We start from the raw sequence: 20,912 nt of genomic DNA on the forward strand, positions 1-20,912 counted from the left end.
TAGTAATCTCTCATGAACCTTTGTATTTCTGCAGTGTTAGTTGTTACTTCTCCTTTTTCATTTCTAAATCTGTTGATTTGAGTCTTCTCCCTTTCTTTCTTGGTGAGTCTGGCCAATGGTTTATCAATTTTGTTTATCTTCTCAAAGAACCAGCTTTTAGTTTTATTGAACTTTGCTATTGTTTCCTTCATTTCTTTTTCATTTATTTCTATCTGAGCTTTATGATTTCTTTCCTTCTGCTGACTTTGGGTGTTTTTTTGTTCTTTCTCTAATTGCTTTAGGTGTAAGATTAGGTTGTTTATTTGAGATTTTTCTTGTTTCTTGAGGTAGGATTGTACTGCTGCAAACTTCCCTCTTAGAACTGCTTTTGATAGGTTTTGGGTCATTGTGTTTTCATTGTCATTTGTTTCTAGGTGTTTTTTGATTTCCTCTTTGATTTCTTCAGTGATCTCTCGGTTATTTTGTAGCGTATTGTTTAGCCTCCATGTGTTTGTATTTTTTACAGATTTTTTTCCTGTAGTTCATTTCTAGTCTCATAGTGTTGTGGTTGGAAAGGATACTCGATACGATTTCAATTTTCTTAAATTTACTGAGGCTTGATTTGTGACCCAAGATATGATCTATCTTGGAGAATGCTCCATGAGCACTTGAGAAGAAAGTGTATTCTGTTGTTTTTGGATGGAATGTCCTATAAATATAAGTTAAGTCCATCTTGTCTAACGTGTCATTTTAAACTTGTGTTTCCTTATTTATTTTCATTTTGGATGATCTGTCCATTGGTGAAAGTGGGGTGTTAAAGCCCCCTACTATGATTGTGTTACTGTCGATTTCCCCTTTTATGGCTGTTAGCATTTGTCTTATGTATTGAGGTGCTCCTATGTTGGGTGCATAAATATTTATAATTGTTATATCTTCTTGGATTGATCCCTTATCATTATGTAGTGTCCTTCTTTGTCTCTTATAATAGTCTTTATTTTAAAGTCTATTTTGTCTGCTATGAGAATTGCTACTTCAGCTTTCGTTTGATTTCCATTTGCATGGAATATCTTTTTCCATCCCCTCACTTTCAGTCTGTATGTGTCCCTAGGTCTGAAGTGGGTCTCTTGTAGACAGCATATATATGGGTGTTGTTTTTGTATCCATTCAGCCAGTCTATATCTTTTGGTTGGAGCATTTAATCCATTTATATTTAGGGTAATTATTGATATGTATGTTCCTATTACCATTTTCTTAATTGTTTTGGGTTTGTTATTGTAGGTCTTTTCCTTCTCTTGTGTTTCCTGACTAGAGAAGTTTCTTTAGCATTTGTTGTAGAGCTGATTTGGTGGTGCTGAATTCTCTTAGCTCTTGCTTGTCTGTAGAGGTTTTAGTTTCTCTGTTGATGAGTGAGATCCTTGCTAGGTAGAGTAACATTGGTTGTACATCTTTCCCTTTCATCACCTTAAATATGTCCTGCCACTCCTTTCTGGCTTGCAGAGTTTCTGCTGAAAGATGTGCTGTTAACCTTATGGGGATTCCCTTGTATGTTATTTGTTCCTTTTCCCTTGCTGCTTTTAATATTTTTTCTTTGTATTTAATTTTTGGTAGTTTGATTAATATGTGTCTTGGCATGTTTCTCCTTGGATTTATCCTGTATGGGACTCTCTGCGCTTCCTGGACTTGATTGACTATTCCCTTTCGCATGTTAGGGAAGTTTTCAACTATAATCTCTTCAAATATTTTCTCAGACCCTTTCTTTTTCTCTTCTTCTTCTGGGACCCCCTATTATTCGAATGTTGGTGTGTTTAATGTTGTCCCAGAGGTCTCTGAGACTGTCCTCAATTCTTTTCATTCTTTTTTCTTTAATCTGCTCTGTGGTAGTTATTTCCACTATTTTATCTTCCAGGTCACTTATCCATTCTTCTGCCTCAGTTATTCTGCTACTGATTCCTTCTAGAGAATTTTTAATTTCATTTATTGTGTTGTTCATTTATTGTGTTTGTTTGCTCTTTAGTTTTTCTAGGTCCTTGTTAAACGTTTCTTGTATTTTCTCCATTCTGTTTCCAAGATTTTGGATCATATTTACTATCATTATTCTGAATTGTTTTTCAGGTAGAGTGCCTATTTCCTCTTTATTTGTTTGGTCTTGTGGGTTTTTACCTTGCTCCTTCATCTGCTGCATATTTCTCTGTCTTCTCATTTTGTTTAACTTACTGTGTTTGGGGTCTCCTTTTCATGGGCTGCTGGTTCGTAGTTCCCGTTGTTTTTGGTGTCTGCCCCCAGTGGGTGAGGTTGGTTCAGTGGCTTGTGTAGGGTCTTGGTGGAAGGAACTGGTGCCTGTGTTCTGGTGGGCAGGCCTGTGTCCGGTGGTGTGTTTTGGGGTTTCTTTGTCTTAGTATGATTTCAGGCAGCCTCTCTGCTAATGGGTGGGGTTGTGTTCCTGTCTTGCTAGTTGTTTGGCGTGCGGCATCCAGCATTGGAGCTTGCTGGCCATTTGGTGGAGCTGCATCTCAGCGTTGAGATGGAGATGTCTGGGAGAGCTCTCGCTGATTGTTATTATGAAGGACCAGGAAGTCTGTGGTGGTCCAATGTCCTGGACACGGCTCTCCCACCTTGGAGGCTCAGGCCTGACACCTGGCCGGAGCACCAAGACTCTGTCAGCTACATGGCTCAGAAGAAAAGGAAGAGAAAAAAAGAAAAGATAAAATAAAATAATAATAAATAATAATAAAATAATAAAATTTAAAAATAAAAAAAAGGAAAAGAGCAACCAAACCAATAAACAAATCCACCAATTATAACAAGCACTAAAACTAAACTAAGATAAACATAAAAATCAGAAACCAATCAATCACAGACAGCAAAGCCCAAGTCTGTAGTTGCTCCCAAAGTCCACTGCCTCTATTTGGGGAGCATTTGTTGTCTATTCAGGTATTCCACAGATGCAGGGTACCTCAAGTTGATTGTGGGGATTTAATCTGCTGCTCCTGAGGCTGCATGGATAAATTTCCCTTTCTCTTCTTTGCTTGCACAGCTCCTGGGGTTCTTTTGGCCCCACCTCTGCATGTAGGTTGCCCTCAGGCATCTTTTTCCTGCCCAGACAGGAGGGGGTTAAAGCAGAGGCTGATTAGGGCTATTTTGCTCTCTCAGGCCAGGAAGAGGGAGGGTACGGTAGTCATAACTGGAGTGAGGGGTGAGCCTGTGGCGGCAGAAGCCAGCATGACGTTGCAACAGCCTGAGGTGTACTGTGTATTCTCCCAGGGAAGTTGTCCCTGGATCTCACGACCCTGGCAGTGACGTGCTGCACAGGCTCCCGGGAGGTGAGGTGTGGGTAGTGACCAGTGCTTGCACACAGGCTTCTTGGTGGCAGCAGCAGCAGCCTTAGCGTTTCATGCTCGTCTCTGGGGTCCAAGCTGATAGCTATGGCTCGCGCCTCTCTCTGGAGCTCACTTAGGTGGTGCTCTGCTTTCTGTGGGCACACAGGGAAGGAATCCCCTCTCCTCATGCACCCCGAAACAATGGTCTCTTGCCTCTTAGGCAGTTCCAGAATTTTTCCCGGACTCCCTCCTGGCTAGCTGTGGCACACTTGCCTCCTTCAGGCTGTGTTCATGCAGCCAACCCCAGTCCTCTCCCTGGGATCTGACCTCCAAAGCCTGAGCTTCAGCTCCCAGCCCCCACCCGCCCCGGCGGGTGAGCAGACAAGCCTCTCGGGCTGGTGAGCGCTGGTCGACACCGATCCTCTGTGCGGGAATCTCTCCGCTTTGCCCTCTGCACCCCTGTTGCTGCGCTCTCCTCCTTGGCTCTGAAGCTTTCCCCCCGCTCACCCCTGTCTCCACCAGTGCAGGGGCTTCCTAGTTTGTGGAAACTTTTCTTCCTTCACAGCTCCTCCCACAGATGCAGGTCCTGTCCCTGTTCTTTTGTCTCTGTTTTTTCTTTTTTCTTTTGCCCTACCCAGGTACGTGGGGATTTTCTTGCCTTTTGGGAAGTCTGAGGTCTTCTGGCAGCGTTCATTAGGTGTTCTGTAGGAGTTGTTCCACATGTAGATGTATTTTTGATGTATTTGTGGGGAGGAAGGTGATCTCCATGTCTTACTCCTCCGCCATCTTGAAGGTCCCCCAGTTCATGCATTTTAAAAGAAAAGTTCCTAACATAGTTTCTTCATCCCCAGGCAGCATTGGTAAGGGTGAGACTTTTAAGCCCCATTCTGGAACAATGAAAGAAAAATGACTTTTCGGGGTGAGTTGTTCCCCTCATGGTTGTCTATATAATCTACCTAGGGATCTGATTCTGCTATAGTTGTACAAGGAAAAATGCTTACATGTCCAAGAAATATGAAAATTGCTTTTGGACATCATTTCACTTATTGCTCCAAAAGAATGAATCACATTCTAGGCAGGATTACATTCCCTAGATTTTATTTACTTATTTATTTTAAGGACCACCTTCTCCATGATCTCACATTGCTTAGCAGTTTTCTCACAAATTAAAATGCATATCTGGGGGCAGGTTTTTTTTTTTCATCATGAATAAACATGAGTGTAAATCTATTCCATACGCTTTTAGAATAATTGTAATAAAAATTCTCCACCCTCTCCCCTAGCTCATTGTTTAACATTCTATCTAGACCAAGATTCTCTCTTGCTCTCCTACACTCCTCAGATATTCATGTAAGGACTTATCCTTGGTTCCTTTACATTCTAAAGAGGATTTCCTTTTGCTGATTTGACCACCATCAGAAGCAATCCCAACCACAAGGCTGGACTAAATGAGTTGTAGATTAGAAATCAATTGGAGGTCAGTGCCAACAATATGTACTACTCCAGCCCTGCTGGACTGTTTCTAGACTGGAAGGTAGAGCAGAGATCACCTGTTGTTCCTAGAAACATTATCTATTAATCTAGGATTATACAAATCTTCCCAGTTTGCTTTATGGAGAGAAAGACCATCCATACTTCATGTTAAACAAGGTAAAATATTATTATTGCTAATAGATGCTAATATCATATTTATAAGCACTTTGTGCCTTCAAAATATTTTGAAATACATTCTTACATTTGAATACAATTCTGAAATTTTTTTTCTTGGGCATTGTTGCTAAGAAACTTTTAACTGTCTCCCTTCTTTAGGGTAAAAGGGCAAGACTATTATGAAAAATATTTTTAAAAATTATTGACATGTTACTCAACCTGAGTAATCAGTTATTAGATAGGAATTTGGCAAATACTCTTTTTTTATATATAAATTTACTTATTTATTTATTTGTTTATGTATTTTTGGCTGCATTGGGTCTTCGTTGCTGCACGCGGGCTTTCTCTAGTTGTAGAGAGTGGAGGCTACTCTTCGTTGCGGTGCGTGGCTTCTTATGGTGGTGGCTTCTCTTGTTGCAGAGTGCGGGCTTTAGGCACACAGGCTTCAGTAGTTGTGGCATGCAGGCTCAGTAGTTGTGGCTCGTGGGCTCTAGAGTGCAGGCTCAGTAGCTGTGGCGCACAGGCTTAGTTTCTCACGGCATGTGGGATCTTCCTGGACGAGGGCTTGAACCCATGTCCCCTGCATTGGCAGGCGGATTCTTAACCACTGCGCCACCAAGGAAGCCCGGAAAATACTCTTGAATAAATCATAATTCATACCATGTTTGAATTGATACATAATATTTTTGAACCCTCTTCAGTTGTGGAGTCAATCTCCACATGACAGAGTAAATAGACTTCTTATGACCAGAAATCTTAGATTTTCTAGAAGAATCTCAAAACTACTTTATTTTAAATATAAGTGCCCTGTTAAATGTATAAGTATAAGTCACTTTCTGGTAGAGCTTTTTTACATGTGACTCTACATATGATTTGCTGTCTGGATTGCACATAAATGAAGTCAGAAGTCTTTTGGCAGTCCACACGTCTGCTAGAAAATATGGTCATGGAACCAACTAAGCAGTTTTCACTAGTCCATTGGACAGAATACTTCTCCTTGAGTTTTAATCAGAGAGAGCTCTGGTGTACTGGAGAGATCACTGGAGTGAGACTTAGAAAACAAATATTTGAGTCCAGGCTCTCCCTCCTATAAGCCTTTTTATGATCTTGGGCAAATTACTAAATCTCTCTGAAACTTACCTCATCTAAAAACAGAGGATAATCATATCTATATCTAAGGGTGGTCCTAAGGACTAGATCCAACCCTGCATGTGAAAGTGCTTGTAAAGTAAAAAGTAAAATACACACATCCCGTGTAGCCCCCCAGAAGGGTCTGGGAAAGGGCATGTCTGTCTTAGTCACTGCTGCATTTCCAGTATGTAGCACAGCAGTTGACTCACAGGAGATGCTCAGTACACATTGATGGAATGAAAAATAACTGTTCTTGCCTGAGGATGATTCAGAGTGTCTTGCTTACATCACAGTCCAAGCCATGACATTTCTTTTGTTTTCCCATGAATAAAATGCAGAGGTGGGAATAAATTATGTGCATTGTTCCTTCCAAATGTGACATTCTGTGATTCCATGAATCCTGGAGGGATTCTCACTGCTCTCTTGAAGTCCCATATCCATATGACAGAACAACATAATTTTCAGAAACTGTTTAATTATATGTCTATAATATACAAACCAGAGGGATCCTCTTGAGCCAATCAGTCAGTTCAGAAAAAATAAAGGAAAATCACCAATGAATGAATGGTTAATAGCCAGAGACATACAGTGTTACTAAACACTGTAGAGGAGGACAGTTTCTCATCTGTGAATCATGATTCTAATAAAATCTCCAAGGACTGGTGTAAATACTTTAAAAAACACAAGTGCTTATTATTTCACGAGAGTTGTTGAGAAGATAAGGCATTGTTTATAGTTATAACAATATATAAGAAAATTAAACCCTTACTCCTTTCTTCTTCTAGTCATACTCTTAGGCTGGGAATATTTGTCTTGATTAAGCACAATTCCACAATGACAACTCAGAGTTCAAGGCCTTTCATGAAGTCTTCATTGCTATTGGAGAATAATGATCAAGGGGCAGATGCCAATTTATGTGGGCGGGTAGACATTTGGAGACTCCAGTTCAGATTTCATTTTCTGTATTTCCTGCTATTTGTTCGGCTGGTGTGCAATCTCCACCTGTAACATGAAGCCCCTAAACATTTACAGATGGGTTTGCCAAACTCCCTAGCCTCTGCCCAAGTAACCAGTGTGAGCAAGCCGGCTGAGTGGATACTGGATGCATCTTCACCATTGAAGTATTTGAATTGGGTTTACAGGCAGTAATGTGACTCCTCTCATGTGTGGAACTTAGGAAAGCCGGCGATGCTATTAAGATAGGATTGTGTGCACTACCTGGGGAAATCCAGAGCCTGTGATTCAATTACAGGGGCTTTCACAGGGTTAGTCAGTACTCGGAAATTACAAAATCAACTTGAGTCCAAAAATAGTCTAAATGGTAAATTGATCTTGTTGGTCAGATTTTACTCATGCTGTATTATCTAGAACTGGATCCTAGCATGAAGGAACAGATGAAGAGTTCTTTTGTTCATCCAAGTGGTTCTCATCTGCTCTTTACTTCTTTGGGTAGCCTAAATAGAAATCCAGTTTGGCCCATGAAAAATTGTCAAGTAAAAGAAGACAGGCTTTCTGTTTCCTTCCTTTAGCCAGTTGTCATCTGCCCCAAGTTCTCCAGCCCGCTGAGGTGACCCTTCATTTTGTCTATCACCCAGCATCTTTCTTCCTCCACTCTACCCCACCTTGCATCCAGCACATGCTGGCCCTTTCCCACCTTCGCTGGCACATGTTGGACAACTCTCTGAATTCCTTCACTCCACTAAAATGCCACCCACACGTGTCTAGGCAGTGTGTGTGTGTGGGTGTGTGTGTGTGTGTGTGTGTGCAGTGAACAACCTGTAGCTGATAACCCACCCAGGCTCTCCACTGGAAAGTCTCACTATATCTGCTTGAAACTCAGACTTTTTCCATTTTGCAGTGACCCCTCTTGACTATTACCCCTCTTCTGTCCTGAAAAACTCAAAATCACTCAACTATTTTAGGCAGAGCTAGAACGTTCTCACTCCTCCCACTCCCGGCCACATCTTGGGCTTTTTGTCCCTGAGTGTTGTGAAACTGAGGAGTTCCTAAGAAGAATTCAGCCTCCAACTTCTGAAAACACACTGCATTTTACTAAGAGGACTTGAAGTATTAGATCTTCGGTTCTCAACCGGGAACGGTTTCACTATCACCCGTCGCTCCCCCCACCCCACCTGGGACATCTGGCAATGTCTGGAGACACTTCTGGTTGTCACACTGGGGAGCAGGGGTCCTGGCATCCAGTGATTAGAGACGAGGGTTGCTTCTAAAGATCCTACAATGTGCAGGACAGCCCTCTCACACAAAGGCTTAGATAAAAAGGGAATTTCATTGACAGTGTCTGGGTAAAAAATATTTCGGGGAAATGCCCTTTGAAAAACATACACAGACACATGTGTTGTGTCACCACCTCTTCTTCAAATCGTGCAAGTGTGGGAGTTTCTAGGAATGAATCCTAGAGGGACCAGGAGCAGCCTGACTAGGGGGCTGGTCACCTTGGGGTGCTTGACGTACAGTCAGCACCTTGTTTAGTCAGGTCACCCCAAAATATAGCTCATCAAGGAAGAGAAAATGGGGGGGAGGAGTGGATTTCCCTTGCTGGGGGAGAGTTTATTTCCATTTTCTGAGGTTTTGCTGCTTGTCTGTAAGTGGCACACACAGGATGCACAGATCTCAATAAAAGGGTGAGGGATCTTGTATGTTTTTAATCAAGCTGAGAAAAGAAACATTCAGCTGAGAGCAAGCACTTATATGGAAAACAATAATATGGAGAAGTTGATGGGGATGGGTCTAGCTGCTGTGGAGAGACACTGAATTTATAAACGCTGCCAAAGCATGCTGGTGCCAAGAGGGGGCAAGCACTTAGGTGGCAACCACAGGAGAACACAGGTGAAAACCTGGAATAATTGTTCAATCTAGAATATGTCTTACCTGTGAATTGTAGTTATCAGTGAGGTAAGTCAATTGCCTTCCCTGAAAATCTTTACAAACTTGAAAGACACCTCTTAATCAAGTTGTGTTAAGTGTGGTCCTGAGAAAAGACGGTTTCCATAACCTGCAGGGATTTCTTTTCACCAGAGGGTTTGGCAAGACTATCGCGAGTTTAGAATAACAAAGTCAACACCGAAAATTCGCTTTATTATATTTTGATTTCACAGAAAATGTAGACTTGTAAATAACAATAGTTCTTTGTAACAATCTGTGTGACACTTTTATTAGCTTGTGGAAGTGGGAGGTTTGGTTAAACAAGAAATCCATGTGAATATCAGGAAAAAAAAAAAAAAAAACTAGAGCTGGAACAACTACAATTTAGAAAAATAACGATCATGTTGGGCTTTGCAAACCACCTGTCACCTTGCTGATCCCCAGAAAAATGTAAAGAACATTCTCATGGATGAGTGAAAATTTTCTCTGCCTAGGTAAGGAGAAGGTCAAAATCAGCACACCTTAGCTGTCAGCTTACACCAGCGGACTGCTTTGCAGGTCAGCACAGACCTGACAAAAGCAATTTACCAGCTTTGGAACTGGGAGGTCTATTTGTTGAGAGTACAACTCTTGCTCTTAAGATAAGGAACTCAGGTTGAAGTACAGTAAATAGACAAAAGAATGGTTCTGGTCCATTGGACACCTCTCTGAGCCTTTATTTTGAGAGTGGGCAAGAGGGGAGATAAATGTTCTTCAGCTGAGCGAGACAACACCGGCCCCAGGCCAGCCTTTAATAAATGAGAAGTAATAACAATATCCTGGCCTGAAAATACTCTCAAGCCCAAGCGCATGCACGGTCATGTTGGCTGCCTCTGAGAGAGAGGCCTGCTGTAGGTCTCAGAGAGTCAATGTAAGATTCTTTAATAAGTTAATAAGGCCGAGAAGTGCCAATGTGAAGTTGGATTTTCTGACTTTAAAGCTACCTTTCTTTGAAAAAGAAACGTGATACCTGATGTTCTCAAACTTCGTAATAACTCCGATAAAAAGGCAAATCGTTGTGACAATTGAAAACATCTCTTGAAATTAACCTTGGCAGCCTGGAACACAGCTAGACAACAGGTATGGACAGCTGAGCAATGGCCCGAGGCCCTAAGGCTCAGGGGCCTCCAGATGCCTTGGAAGTAGGTGCTGGGAGGGGACAGGGAGGCAACAACAGAAGGAAGGGTGGAGGTTACCCACTAGAGCTGAAAAAGCCACTCTCCACCATCACCAGACTCAGCTGGTCTCTTGGCAACAGCTACCTGGCTCGTTCCCTCTCACTCCCCCTCCCATGATCAGGCCACGTGCAGATTAAATTGCCATTTGGTGGATCCTTCTGGGATGCTCATTTCAATCTAGTGACACCCATAAAAGGCAGAGCGGATAGGCGGTGTTCTATGCCTGGGGTTGCCCTATGCCTCTCCCACTCCCATCCTGAAGTAACCATGGTCCATTAACAGGCCAGGGCCCCCATCCTTGAGGGGCACAGAGCCAGAGCCAAGTGTGGTCATGGCACTGGGGGCGTTTGTGCTTGAGTTTAAACCATTTGAGGGGATAAACTGGTCTCTTAAGGCAGGGTGTTAATGCTTTCAGAGCATGAGGGACTGTCCAGGACGCTGTAACTAGAATACACATTGAAAAGTGTGTTCGCTGAATACCAAGATCAGTCGGCACCACAGACCAATTGAGAGAGGCAAATCTATTGAAGAAAAAAACCCATTTGCTAAGTCTGAGAATCATGTGCAAGTATATCTTTATTTAAGAAAACTCCAGTGAACTAGTGAAGATCTCCTACTGTGTGGAACGTTTTCAGAAATGGCAGAAAAATCAATAGGCATCATCTTGAGCTTAGAAAACTTCCACTTATAATAAGATATTTACTGGGAGGGAATTTGTAAGGGGATTTGACCTGAATGGATTCCCTCATTATTTTATTTTGGGTAATTCATGCCATACATTCCCTTAAAAGCCTGGATAATCAAAAGTTTAGTATCTTTTAGAGTCATGAAATATTGATCCTGTACCAAGCCCTAAAGAAAATAAGTTTGAAATTATCTTCACCTTTTAAAAAATTTGGAGATTTTCTCTTTCAGAAGTAAAAGCAGATAAAAATATTTCACTCTCTTATTTTACTCTCCACAGTGGCTTCATCTACTGCCGCTGGAGATGGCTGCCATAGTCTCTCTTACAAAATAGGACAATTTATGCAGCAAGAGGCAGTTTATGAACAAGGGGACATGGACGTGCCTTGTCCCCTTGCTCCTTATCAGGAAGGATGCATTTCAACATAAGAAGAAAGTCAGATCTAAGCATGCCAGGGATAAACAAACAAACAAACAATGAACATCCCCTCAAGATGCTAAAATTGCTTAGAATCCACCAAGTTAATTCTGAGACAAACTAGTTTCATTTAATAGATAAAGTGCTTAATTTTCTTGAAGACTCTTAGAGTGTGGTCCTGTTTGTGGGAGTGTCGGGGTAACGGCTGGTATTTGTACAGATCCCTTCACTTCTCTTGGTCTCAGTTTCCCCAGATACAGGCTGAGGGGAGCTAAGATGTCCTCTAAGATCCTTTCCATGTCTAAATATATCCATGGATTTATGACTTCACAGTTCATCCAGCAGGAAGGGGGGCTGATGGCTTTGGGACCCCCAAGAAAGTCCCTCCATCCTCCCACAGCAAGCTTCAGTGTAACTAAGACTGAGCTCAGCTGTTCGGCCTCCCACTCACCCCCCCTCCCCGCCCCCAGACCCACACTGGGCTCAGAGCAGCTACCACCATGCTCCATTCCTCCCACCCTCTGAATCCATAGAATAAAAAGAAGGAAGAGCCACTTTGGAAAAATTAGGCAATTAATTTTAGGGTTTGGGAGTGAGTGAAAAGAGATGAATTCTGTCATTTTTAAGAAGGCTAGGAGGCAAATATCATTATGACAAAGCACTCCAGAGGGTTGATTTCCAAGAGGCTTGGTGTAAATGTCCTGCTCTAAATCAAGGATAGAGAACCTGAAGGCCAAAGTATCAAAGGGTAAGCAAGCATCAGTAATTTGACACCAGATGCCTGTAATGAATCATCCTGTTAGTTAATGTAGCTCTGTGAAGAGATCACAGTTAGAACTAGAACCTAACTGGAGGCGGGTGATGAGGAGTACCTTTGTGTATTTCACCCTTCTTTCATCTGATACATCTTTCATCTGATAAAATGGGGCAGGCAGCCTGTCCATTTTCCTTGGATGTCATCTTTCGGTTTAGGGCAGAAGCCGGCCACAATTTGCATATTGATGTTCCCATAATTACAGCTGAGTCCCTTAAATATAGTCTCCAAGTTACGATTTGTTTGCAATATAATTCACTAGGGTTACCAACTTTATAAGCAAGGCTATGTGTTATTTGCTTGAGGCTATGGTATCTTGTCATCTTGTAAGCGTCAGATGAACACAATTAAATATGACAGGTCTTTACAATGTGCTTGAAGGGTGACAGGAACTAGTTGATGCCCCTTTGCGCACACGGCCGAGTTCTTTTAGTCATCCACTTATGGTAGGGGCTGTCCAGGCGTGACCTCGCTCTGGAAACCTCTCTGTCAGCATTTTGGTTCCCTGGTCTTGTCATCCCCAAGGTTTTCATTCTTAAAGCCATTTCAGTTACAGAATTCCATGGGCCACAAGCATCACACCAGGTAGGAATTTCATTCCCCCCCTTCCCCCTTATCTGTACAGACGTGTTTTCTGACATTCCACTCACTAGGTTACTTTCCTCCATCTTCACTCAACAGTTACAGAATACTGCCAGATCATCAGTTTTCTTTTAAATTCCCTTCAGATTCTAAGTGATCTCATTCCCTAAAAAGTTCTTTATATTGAGTGGACAGTAAGACAAAGCAATCACTTTCTGAGGCTTTTGCTATTGCACAGACTCCAAACTGTACCAAAGGACAACAGACCCACCTTGTCACGTCAGATTTTAACATGACAACAAATGCCTTGAAATGCGAGCATTTGAAACCTAAAGTTTATTGAAAGCCATTTTTCTCCAGCCAATTACCAATCACCCGAGAGGTGGTGGCTGTGAAAATCACTTGATCAGGCAATAGCCTTGCTTGGTCTTTTCAAGAATTAAAGTTAATTCAGTAGGGGTTTATCCTGCTTTCTACACTTCACCCTCTGGACAGAAGTATGGAATTTCTTAACTGTGAACATTTGTTGGAAAACACAGAGGAAGCTCCTTTGAGACACTCTTTTTCCCTCTGGCCAACTGTTCTAGAAGAGGAAATGTCTAGGTGGGTAGAGACAGTGGTCTGGGCCCACCACCCCTCCCCCCTCTAACAGCCTGTCACGACCAGGAAGAGATGTGCCTCAGGGTGCCGGAAGTCGGAGAAAATAGGGCATGCTTAATGTGCAGCGTGTGGGCCCCGTCCTGGGCCCCCAGGGAGCAGGAAGAGGCTTCCGTAGAGACAAAGGCCACGTGCCTAAGGAAACATCTCCCAGAAGGAACCCAAGAGCCCAGCATCCTTGCAGATCCAATGGAGTCCTTGTGGGAGGGAAGGTGGATGGTGACCTCCGCTGGGGTCATGTGGGAGCCGCCCAGTCGGGGCTCTTCGGGGCCTTGCACGTGTGCACATCCAGGGCTTCCAGGCAGTCCTGGCAGCGCACAGCACAGCACCAGTGGAACTTACACTCGCACTTGGTCATCCGGGTGACGTGGGAGGTGTCATAGCCTCTCCCACAGCACATGACTTCGCAGCTGTCCATGCCTCGGGAAGTCAGGTTGCACACACGGCCTGCTGTACCCGGGGAGCCTGGAAGACAAGCCAGGGGGTGTCACTGAAATGGTGTGGGTGGAACACAGTATGCTTCGAGAGGAAGAGGTACGGGGTGATCCTCCAGGACGGGGCCCTGATGCCACCTCACCACATCCTGGGGCTGTGCCACCAATTCTGTGGACCCACGGAGCATGTGTCAACCCTGGGGGCAACAGCAGTGAGCGCCACGTCCAGGAAGAATGGATGTGAAGCTTTGGAGCTGCCTTGGACATCCTGACTCCAGCATTCCCACTTCTAAGTTGGATAAGCTTTTCAGATTATCCTTACCCAGCCTTAGATTGATGGGTCACTGAATGGGCAAGGTCAGATCAGGATGAAAGAAGGAGCCGTACTAGTCCTCTCTCTCCCAGCCTTAAATCACATTAAGGAAGCAGTGGCCAAAGTTAGCTCTGCTGGAATTTGTTGGGGTATGGAACCCTCCAATGGTGGGGATTTTGTCTCCCTGGATCTGATTACACTGGCTTATTAGAAAGACAAGAGAACTCTGGTTGCTGAAGGGCAGGTGTGGGCATCATTTGTGTAAGGCCTTGAGGAGGGAGCAATGCCCAGCCAGGTTTATCTTCTGTGCTTTGGTCTAGTGGGTCATCTAGATGTACGTGAGACACCTGGTTGAAGCCAGGATTCTAGGTCTTTGATAAACAAAACTGGTATTAAAAGCCTGTTAGAAATGACTAGTGGACATTGTCTTAGTTAATTAGGATGATGCTTGTTGTTTGGCAATTCATATTTATGTATTTGTTTCTCAAAGAATCTCAAAGCTAGGAAGGCTCTTAATTGTTGTTTTCTTGGGGAGGCACCCAGAGTTCTTTTACAAGAGCCTTATCTGGTAACAGAACCAAGTGTAATGGGCACTTTTAGAGAGTCTGCTCAGCTTACAATGATCCTTTCTGCACAGAGCAGGGCGCCTGGCAGCCATGGTGAACAACGTGACCCTGCTCTGTTGGCGGCAGGTGACTGGGCCAGGGGTGAGCACCGGACTCGAGCCGGGCCAATGAGGTAGATTTCCCTGAGGATTTGTGGTTCTGATGGGGACAGTACAAATTCCAAGTATAAACACAGCAGCCATTGGCAGCCGTGTACCATGATGAGGTCTGTGAACGAGAAGACATCACAGAGAGACGAGAACGAGGCAGATGTACAGAGACAGTGAGGATAAGACATGGAAAGAGAATGCTGCCCAGACCCTGGACTGTTTTCTGGACATTTCTCTCTGAGGTCTGGCTGCATTCCAACCTTTGGATACCTCGAGAGACTGTTTCCTTATAATGAACTTCACCTTTCAGCTTAAAGCACTCAAGTTTCTATTACTTGCAGTTGACAATCCTAAATAACCAGCAAACCTAAAGAAGCTAAACTCTTTATTAAAAACAAAACAAAACAAAAAAACCCCACCTTTTATCGGGATGAAAAAGACAGTGGCTTCATTTTCCATTCCTCCATCAGTTAACTAGGAATTTTTCCCTCTTCATAACTCCTGCAGTGCCTCGTGACTCTGTGCTTATCACATTCCGCCCTGTGTTCCAATTATCTATATAAATGTCATGTTGCCCTGCCTGTCAAAAATGACCAAGGAAGCAGCCAGGTTCAAGCAGGGCATGGGGTCAAGAAGAGGAGTAGGAGGGGCAGGACTTGCTCTGCGTGATCAGACCACTGACATCAGGAAGACAGGCAGGGCAATTTCATAAGGGCAGGAAGGACGGCGAAGGGCTGGAGTCAGGGTGGCGGGTGGGTCAGCCAGGGATGGCCCTGAGCCTCCATCGTGCTGAAGAAGCAAAGCGTTGGAAGAGACAGCAGCTGGGCCTGGATTCGGGGCAACCATCGGGACAGTACTCAGAATTCCTGACTGTGCAAAAACGACTGGCTGCTACATGCTGCCTTTCTTAACAGCAGACCCCATTACTCAATTCAGCAAACGTTTAGCGAACGCAAACATGTGTGAGACACTGTGCGGCTACCTGGGGTTCCTGGCAGTGGCCATGAGGAAATAAAAGAGTTAGGATTCACTTCCTATTCTCAGGGAACTCACGATATACTGAAGAGATAAATATGTAAAGAGTTATTTCCACTACTTCAAGATAACTGCTCCATTTGCTGAAGACCTACTGTAGCCAATGGTAGAGTTTTGTGAAAACACCACTGCAAAGCTCAAGACAGTAGAGAGAGGTTATTTAGGGCTTGGACAAATCAGGGTTCAAATCTCAGCTTTACCATGTATCAACTGTGTGACCTTGGGCCCGTTACTTAATCTCATTAAGATTCAGTTTCCTCCTATGCAAAACTGGGATAAAAATAGTTCCTTCCTCATAGGGCTGTGGTGGGGATTGAATGAGATTCTGCCTGGAAGCACCTGGCATAATAAGTGCTCAATAAATGTTAACCATTCATTCACTTAAGTGTTTAAGAAGAGTGCCTACTATGTGCTAGGCACAGTTCTGGGAGCTTGGGCTGCTGTATCAGTGAACAAAGCAAAGATCCTGCCTGCCTCGAAGAGTTTATGTTCTAGGGGGGGTAAGCCAAGTATATTAGAATAATGATAGTTATTAGTAATAATAGTAGAAAACAGGATCAGAAAAGGAGCTGTTAGTGGTTTTGTAGAGGAGGTGGCATTACAGATAAGACGTGAAGGATGGATAGAAGATTTGAAGGGGAGAATGGGGTGACAGGCATTTCTGGCAAGAGAGAACCTCCCAGCAGAAATTCAGAGGTCAAGGACACAAGAGACTGTGCAGATTCAACGTGGCCGAGGCAGAGAGTGTGTGTTAGGCAAAAAGCACGGAAAGAGAGGTTGGAGCAACAGGTCAAAGAGTCTTCCTGCCTTGCTGCAATTTGGATTTTATTCCATGGTGGGTGGTGAGCCAGTCCAGATTTCTATTCAGGGAAAAATATGTTGAAATGATAAATCTGGAAGAGTGGCTTGGGGCAGGGAGGTATCCTGAGGCTGTTGGATTAGTCCAGGCAAGAGATAATGAGTGGAGACAGAAGTAGGACAAATACAGAATGGGTTGAAGAGGAAGAATCACTAGGTCTTGGTGACTCACTGAATTAAAGGGTGAGTTGGATGGTGGGGAGTGTCAAGTAGGAAAAGACTGAAAACTGTTCATCTGGTTCAACAATAAGGAGGTAACTTGTGCCTTTTGATGAGAGCAGCTTCAGTGGAACAATAGGGATGGGTGCAGTGGATTGAAGAGTGAACAGGAGGAGAGGCCAGGTGATGATAGAGTGTGGGCAGTTTGCAAGAAGCTTGGTGATGAAGTGGACAGAAGAGCAGAGCTGCAAGGAGTGATGAAGCTGAAGGTGGAACTTTAAGGTGATTTCAGGCCATTACGTTGATAGGTGGTTTGCTATGCAGCAGGAGTTACCTGATACATTGTGTAGGTTTTCATTTATATAAAGTACAAAAGTGGGGAAAACTAGTCTGTGCTATTAGAAGTCAGGGTAGTGATATCTCTTGGGGAGGTAGTGAAAAGGGGCCTGAAGGAGGCTTCTGGAATACTGTTCTCTTCAGGTTCCTGATCTGGGCACATGTTACCTGGGGGTGCTCATTTGAGACAGTTCACTTAGCTGTACACATGTGGTACACGCACTTTGCTGGATGCATTTTATATTTCAATAACAAGAAGAGAAGGGGGAGGGTAAGGAGGGAGAGGAGCAGGAGGCAGCAGCTAAGGCCACAGACGCAAAGACTTGGAAGAGTGTTGGCCGCAGCTGGCGGGCAGTGCTCAAAGGGGACAGTGGCAGGAGATGAGCCAGTGACGTGGGTAGAAGCTGCCTGTGAAAGGCCGTGTGTCACAGGTCAAGGGGTTTACGTTTTAACCAAGGGCAGAGGAATGCTATTGAGAGTTATTACACAAAAGGGAGACGTGATTTTACTTGTATTTCAGAAGAATCACTATGGGTGACTGGATTGAAGGGGGGCCAGAGTGAAGGCCAGGAGACAAGTTAGAAACCAATAAAGCACTCTGGGCAGGACATGATGTGGCCTGGATGGAGACAGTGGTAGTGGGAATGGGAGAGGTTAACGGCCTCGAGGGAAGCTGAGGCGGCTGCACCTCAGGACGTGGTGATTGACCGGACAAGTGGCTGAGAGGATGAGGGGAGTGGAGAGGCGCCCCCAGGCTTTGGCGGGAGTGCCGGGGTTTACGCGGGGGACATTCCCTGAGGTGGGGGACACCTGGGCGGGGCAGGCTCTGGGGAAAGATAACGAGCTTAGATTTCAGCATGTTGAGTTGGCTGTGACTGTGTGCCATACAGGTAGGAATGGTCACTGAAATCCTCTCTGGGACTCAGGAGAGAGGTCAGGATGGAGACGCCGATTAGGAAATCTTTGGCAGAGGTGGCAACTGAAGTCTTGGGTGTGAATGAGACCCCTAGGGGGTGTGAAAAGTGCTCTCACCTGCCATCTCAGAGGTAACTGAGTTTTGACCTTTTATGTGTTCTGTTCATAAGCCCTGCACATCAATAAGTATTCCTCACTTCCACTGATATACATTTATCAGAATATAAATACATAACCATGCAATTAGAATTCTTTATCCCCTTTGGGGCTGTGGGGCCCAGGGGCCAGGACTGGGAGGCCAAATGTCTCATTCCTGAATCAGGCTGGGGGCCTTTTACTGACATCGAACTCCGTGGTCTTTCCCCGGCGGCTTGCAAGCCTAAGGAGGTCGAATCTTGTGGTCTAACTCAGCCTGGACTAATGGTCCTGGTGGGTTTTGTCCCCCAAATGCAGCAAACTGAACTAGACTCCAACTGAACAGAAGGTTGTCCAGTGAAGTGGCCTCAACACCATCCAAACTCTGAGGGGAGCAAAGCGATGGCCGCTGGCAAGAGCTTAACTAGGAAGTGGTTTCAGAAAAGGAGACAAAGACTCTGGCACTGAGTTCTCTCCGCAGTTCAGTGTTCAGCTACACAATGCTAGAATTCACAATGAATCTGAACCTACCACTCTTCACTGGCTGCCCAAACAGGGCATAATGAAGGCCCAGAAGAAAATGTGAGACGGGTTTTTGAAGGTTGAGAGCCACTGATGTGAGAAGGCTGTGGGGTGGCAGCCTGGAGGAGCAATGGCCCCTCTGAGGGGTCAGCGGCACCAGGATGGGCCAGCCGAGGGGAGGACGAGGCTGCCTAGTGAAGGACTACAAACTGGCCCTGCTTTGGGGTTTGGATCTCATTAGATCTGTTGACAGACTGCAGGGAGGAAGGGCAGTTTTGACACTTACTGCCGTTTGAGCAGAATATAGAGCCATTTCATCAAAACCCTGAAAAGAGAGTTTGCCAGAGTGCAGAAGCTACACAGAACTTGTTGGTATTGCTTCCTGTATTGAAATTATAATAAGGACTCATTATTATTGATAGCAATAGGGCTCTACTGTCTTAGGGACTTCCCATTAGCCTTTGCAAGACAGAAAACATCACCATCACCATTATTCTTGAAATAAAAAGAATCAAGACTATACATATATATATATATATATATATATATATATATATATATATATATATATATATACAAGATTATACACATATATGTGTATGTGAGAGACAGAAAGAGAGAGAGAGCGCTCACATGTGCTTTATGAAAAGGAGCCACTGAGTTTTATGACCTGGCTCCTTGTTTAGTTCTGAATATTTGCGACATATACTTTTAGATCTCTTTTTCTAAATAATATACCAGCTAATTAAGTAATGAGTCACTCATTAGATGATCTGATGATCCCACCTAGGCCATAACAAGAGCCCTGGGGAAATAAAGCCAGCTACACCTACCAGAAGAGCCAGTTTTCACATTTTCAAAGCCAGATAGAGCTGAAGTTCTTCTATCCTTTCTTTTCTTCTCTTTTTTCCCCTCTTCTTTCTTTTTTCCCCCTCTACCTTCTTTTTTATCCTCTTTCTCTCCTTTTTGTTCATAACTGGGGCCAATATTTGTGGAGCACTTACACAGGCCAGGCCCTGTGATAAGCCTTTGCCTGCATTATCTCATTTAATTCTCATAAGTGCTTATAAAGTAGGTACTATTATCATCACTGTTTTGGAAATGAGGAAACAGAAGGTCAGAGGGGTTAAGTGACTTGCCCGAGATCACACAGCAAGCAGGTGGCAGGGTCAGGATTTGGAGAAACCTTGTCTGACTCCAGAGATGGAGCTCTTGACCTTGTGATTTGGCCTCGTGTCCCACCAGGCCCCAGAAGGCAGGCTCATGTGTAACAGTATGTGATCAGTGCTTTAGCAGATTTCCTGTTCTCTCCCTTCATTATTTTATTAACTGAAGAACTCACAAAGGTCCTGACATATAACTCTTTTGGAGGGGACCTTTTCCTCCAATGCATGATATGCCATAGACAATTAGGACAACCGAAGTTTTGTGAGAAAGTGAACAAGGCTTGTTAACATGGTATTTGTAGCTTACACTGCATTTTTCCTGTACTGATATTCCTGTTGGATTCCTGTCACCTTTTTGAGGAATGAGACAGACTAAATACTTTGCAATACCAGAATGCACATCTCCAAAACACACGTGCTCCCAAGTTGGTTCTAATATATGTTGCTGATGTGGCAGCGACTGAAGACTCTGGGAGGAACTGTCCCTAAACAGAACTCTCTGGTTCAGGAAAGCCTATAGCACCAATGTGCATCTCACCAAAAATGAAATGGCATAGCTCGATCGCTCACCTAACTCTTCTCAGACTTCATTCTAAGATTCTCTGCGCCATTTCCAAATGCCTAATTGATCTTTATGGGTCAAATATTTGCATCATACAATATCTACAAAGCCTGTGTGGCTGGCTTTAAAAATACTTCAAAGGAGAAATTTTAAAAATATTTTTGAGTAATGGCCCTAATATTAGTCTCCCCAATTGATAGGTTAAATGGATAAACAGATATTTAGATGCTTCAGATTTAACATGTTTATTTAAAAGATCATTTATATTGCTTTATAATGTTATTTCTTACTACACTTTGATTTACTCAGTTCACTTAAGAGAAGTGACAAGTTGGAAACTCTTCTCCCTGACTTCCCTTTGCTTTAGGTTTGTGAAGTGTGCCCAGATGTGTGACCTGCCTGGGTACAGATCCCAGTCCCCAGACACAGT

At 43.8% G+C, this 20,912-nt stretch overlaps 1 protein-coding gene across 1 annotated transcript in view; it reads right to left on the minus strand.

The window, feature by feature from the left end:
- Positions 1 to 9,152: 9,152 nt before the first annotated feature.
- The window catches only part of WNT2 (Wnt family member 2), a 47,368-nt gene continuing 35,608 nt past the window's right edge, over positions 9,153 to 20,912 (minus strand). The window contains exon 5 of the mRNA XM_082472396.1: positions 9,153 to 13,797. Coding sequence (XP_082328522.1) covers positions 13,568 to 13,797 — 230 coding nt within the window. The 3' untranslated portion in view covers positions 9,153 to 13,567. The remainder of the gene's footprint in view (positions 13,798 to 20,912) is intronic.

This window comes from Balaenoptera physalus, assembly GCF_965194825.1.
Source record: "Balaenoptera physalus genome assembly, chromosome: 8".
In the NCBI taxonomy this organism is placed as follows: Eukaryota; Metazoa; Chordata; class Mammalia; order Artiodactyla; family Balaenopteridae; genus Balaenoptera; species Balaenoptera physalus.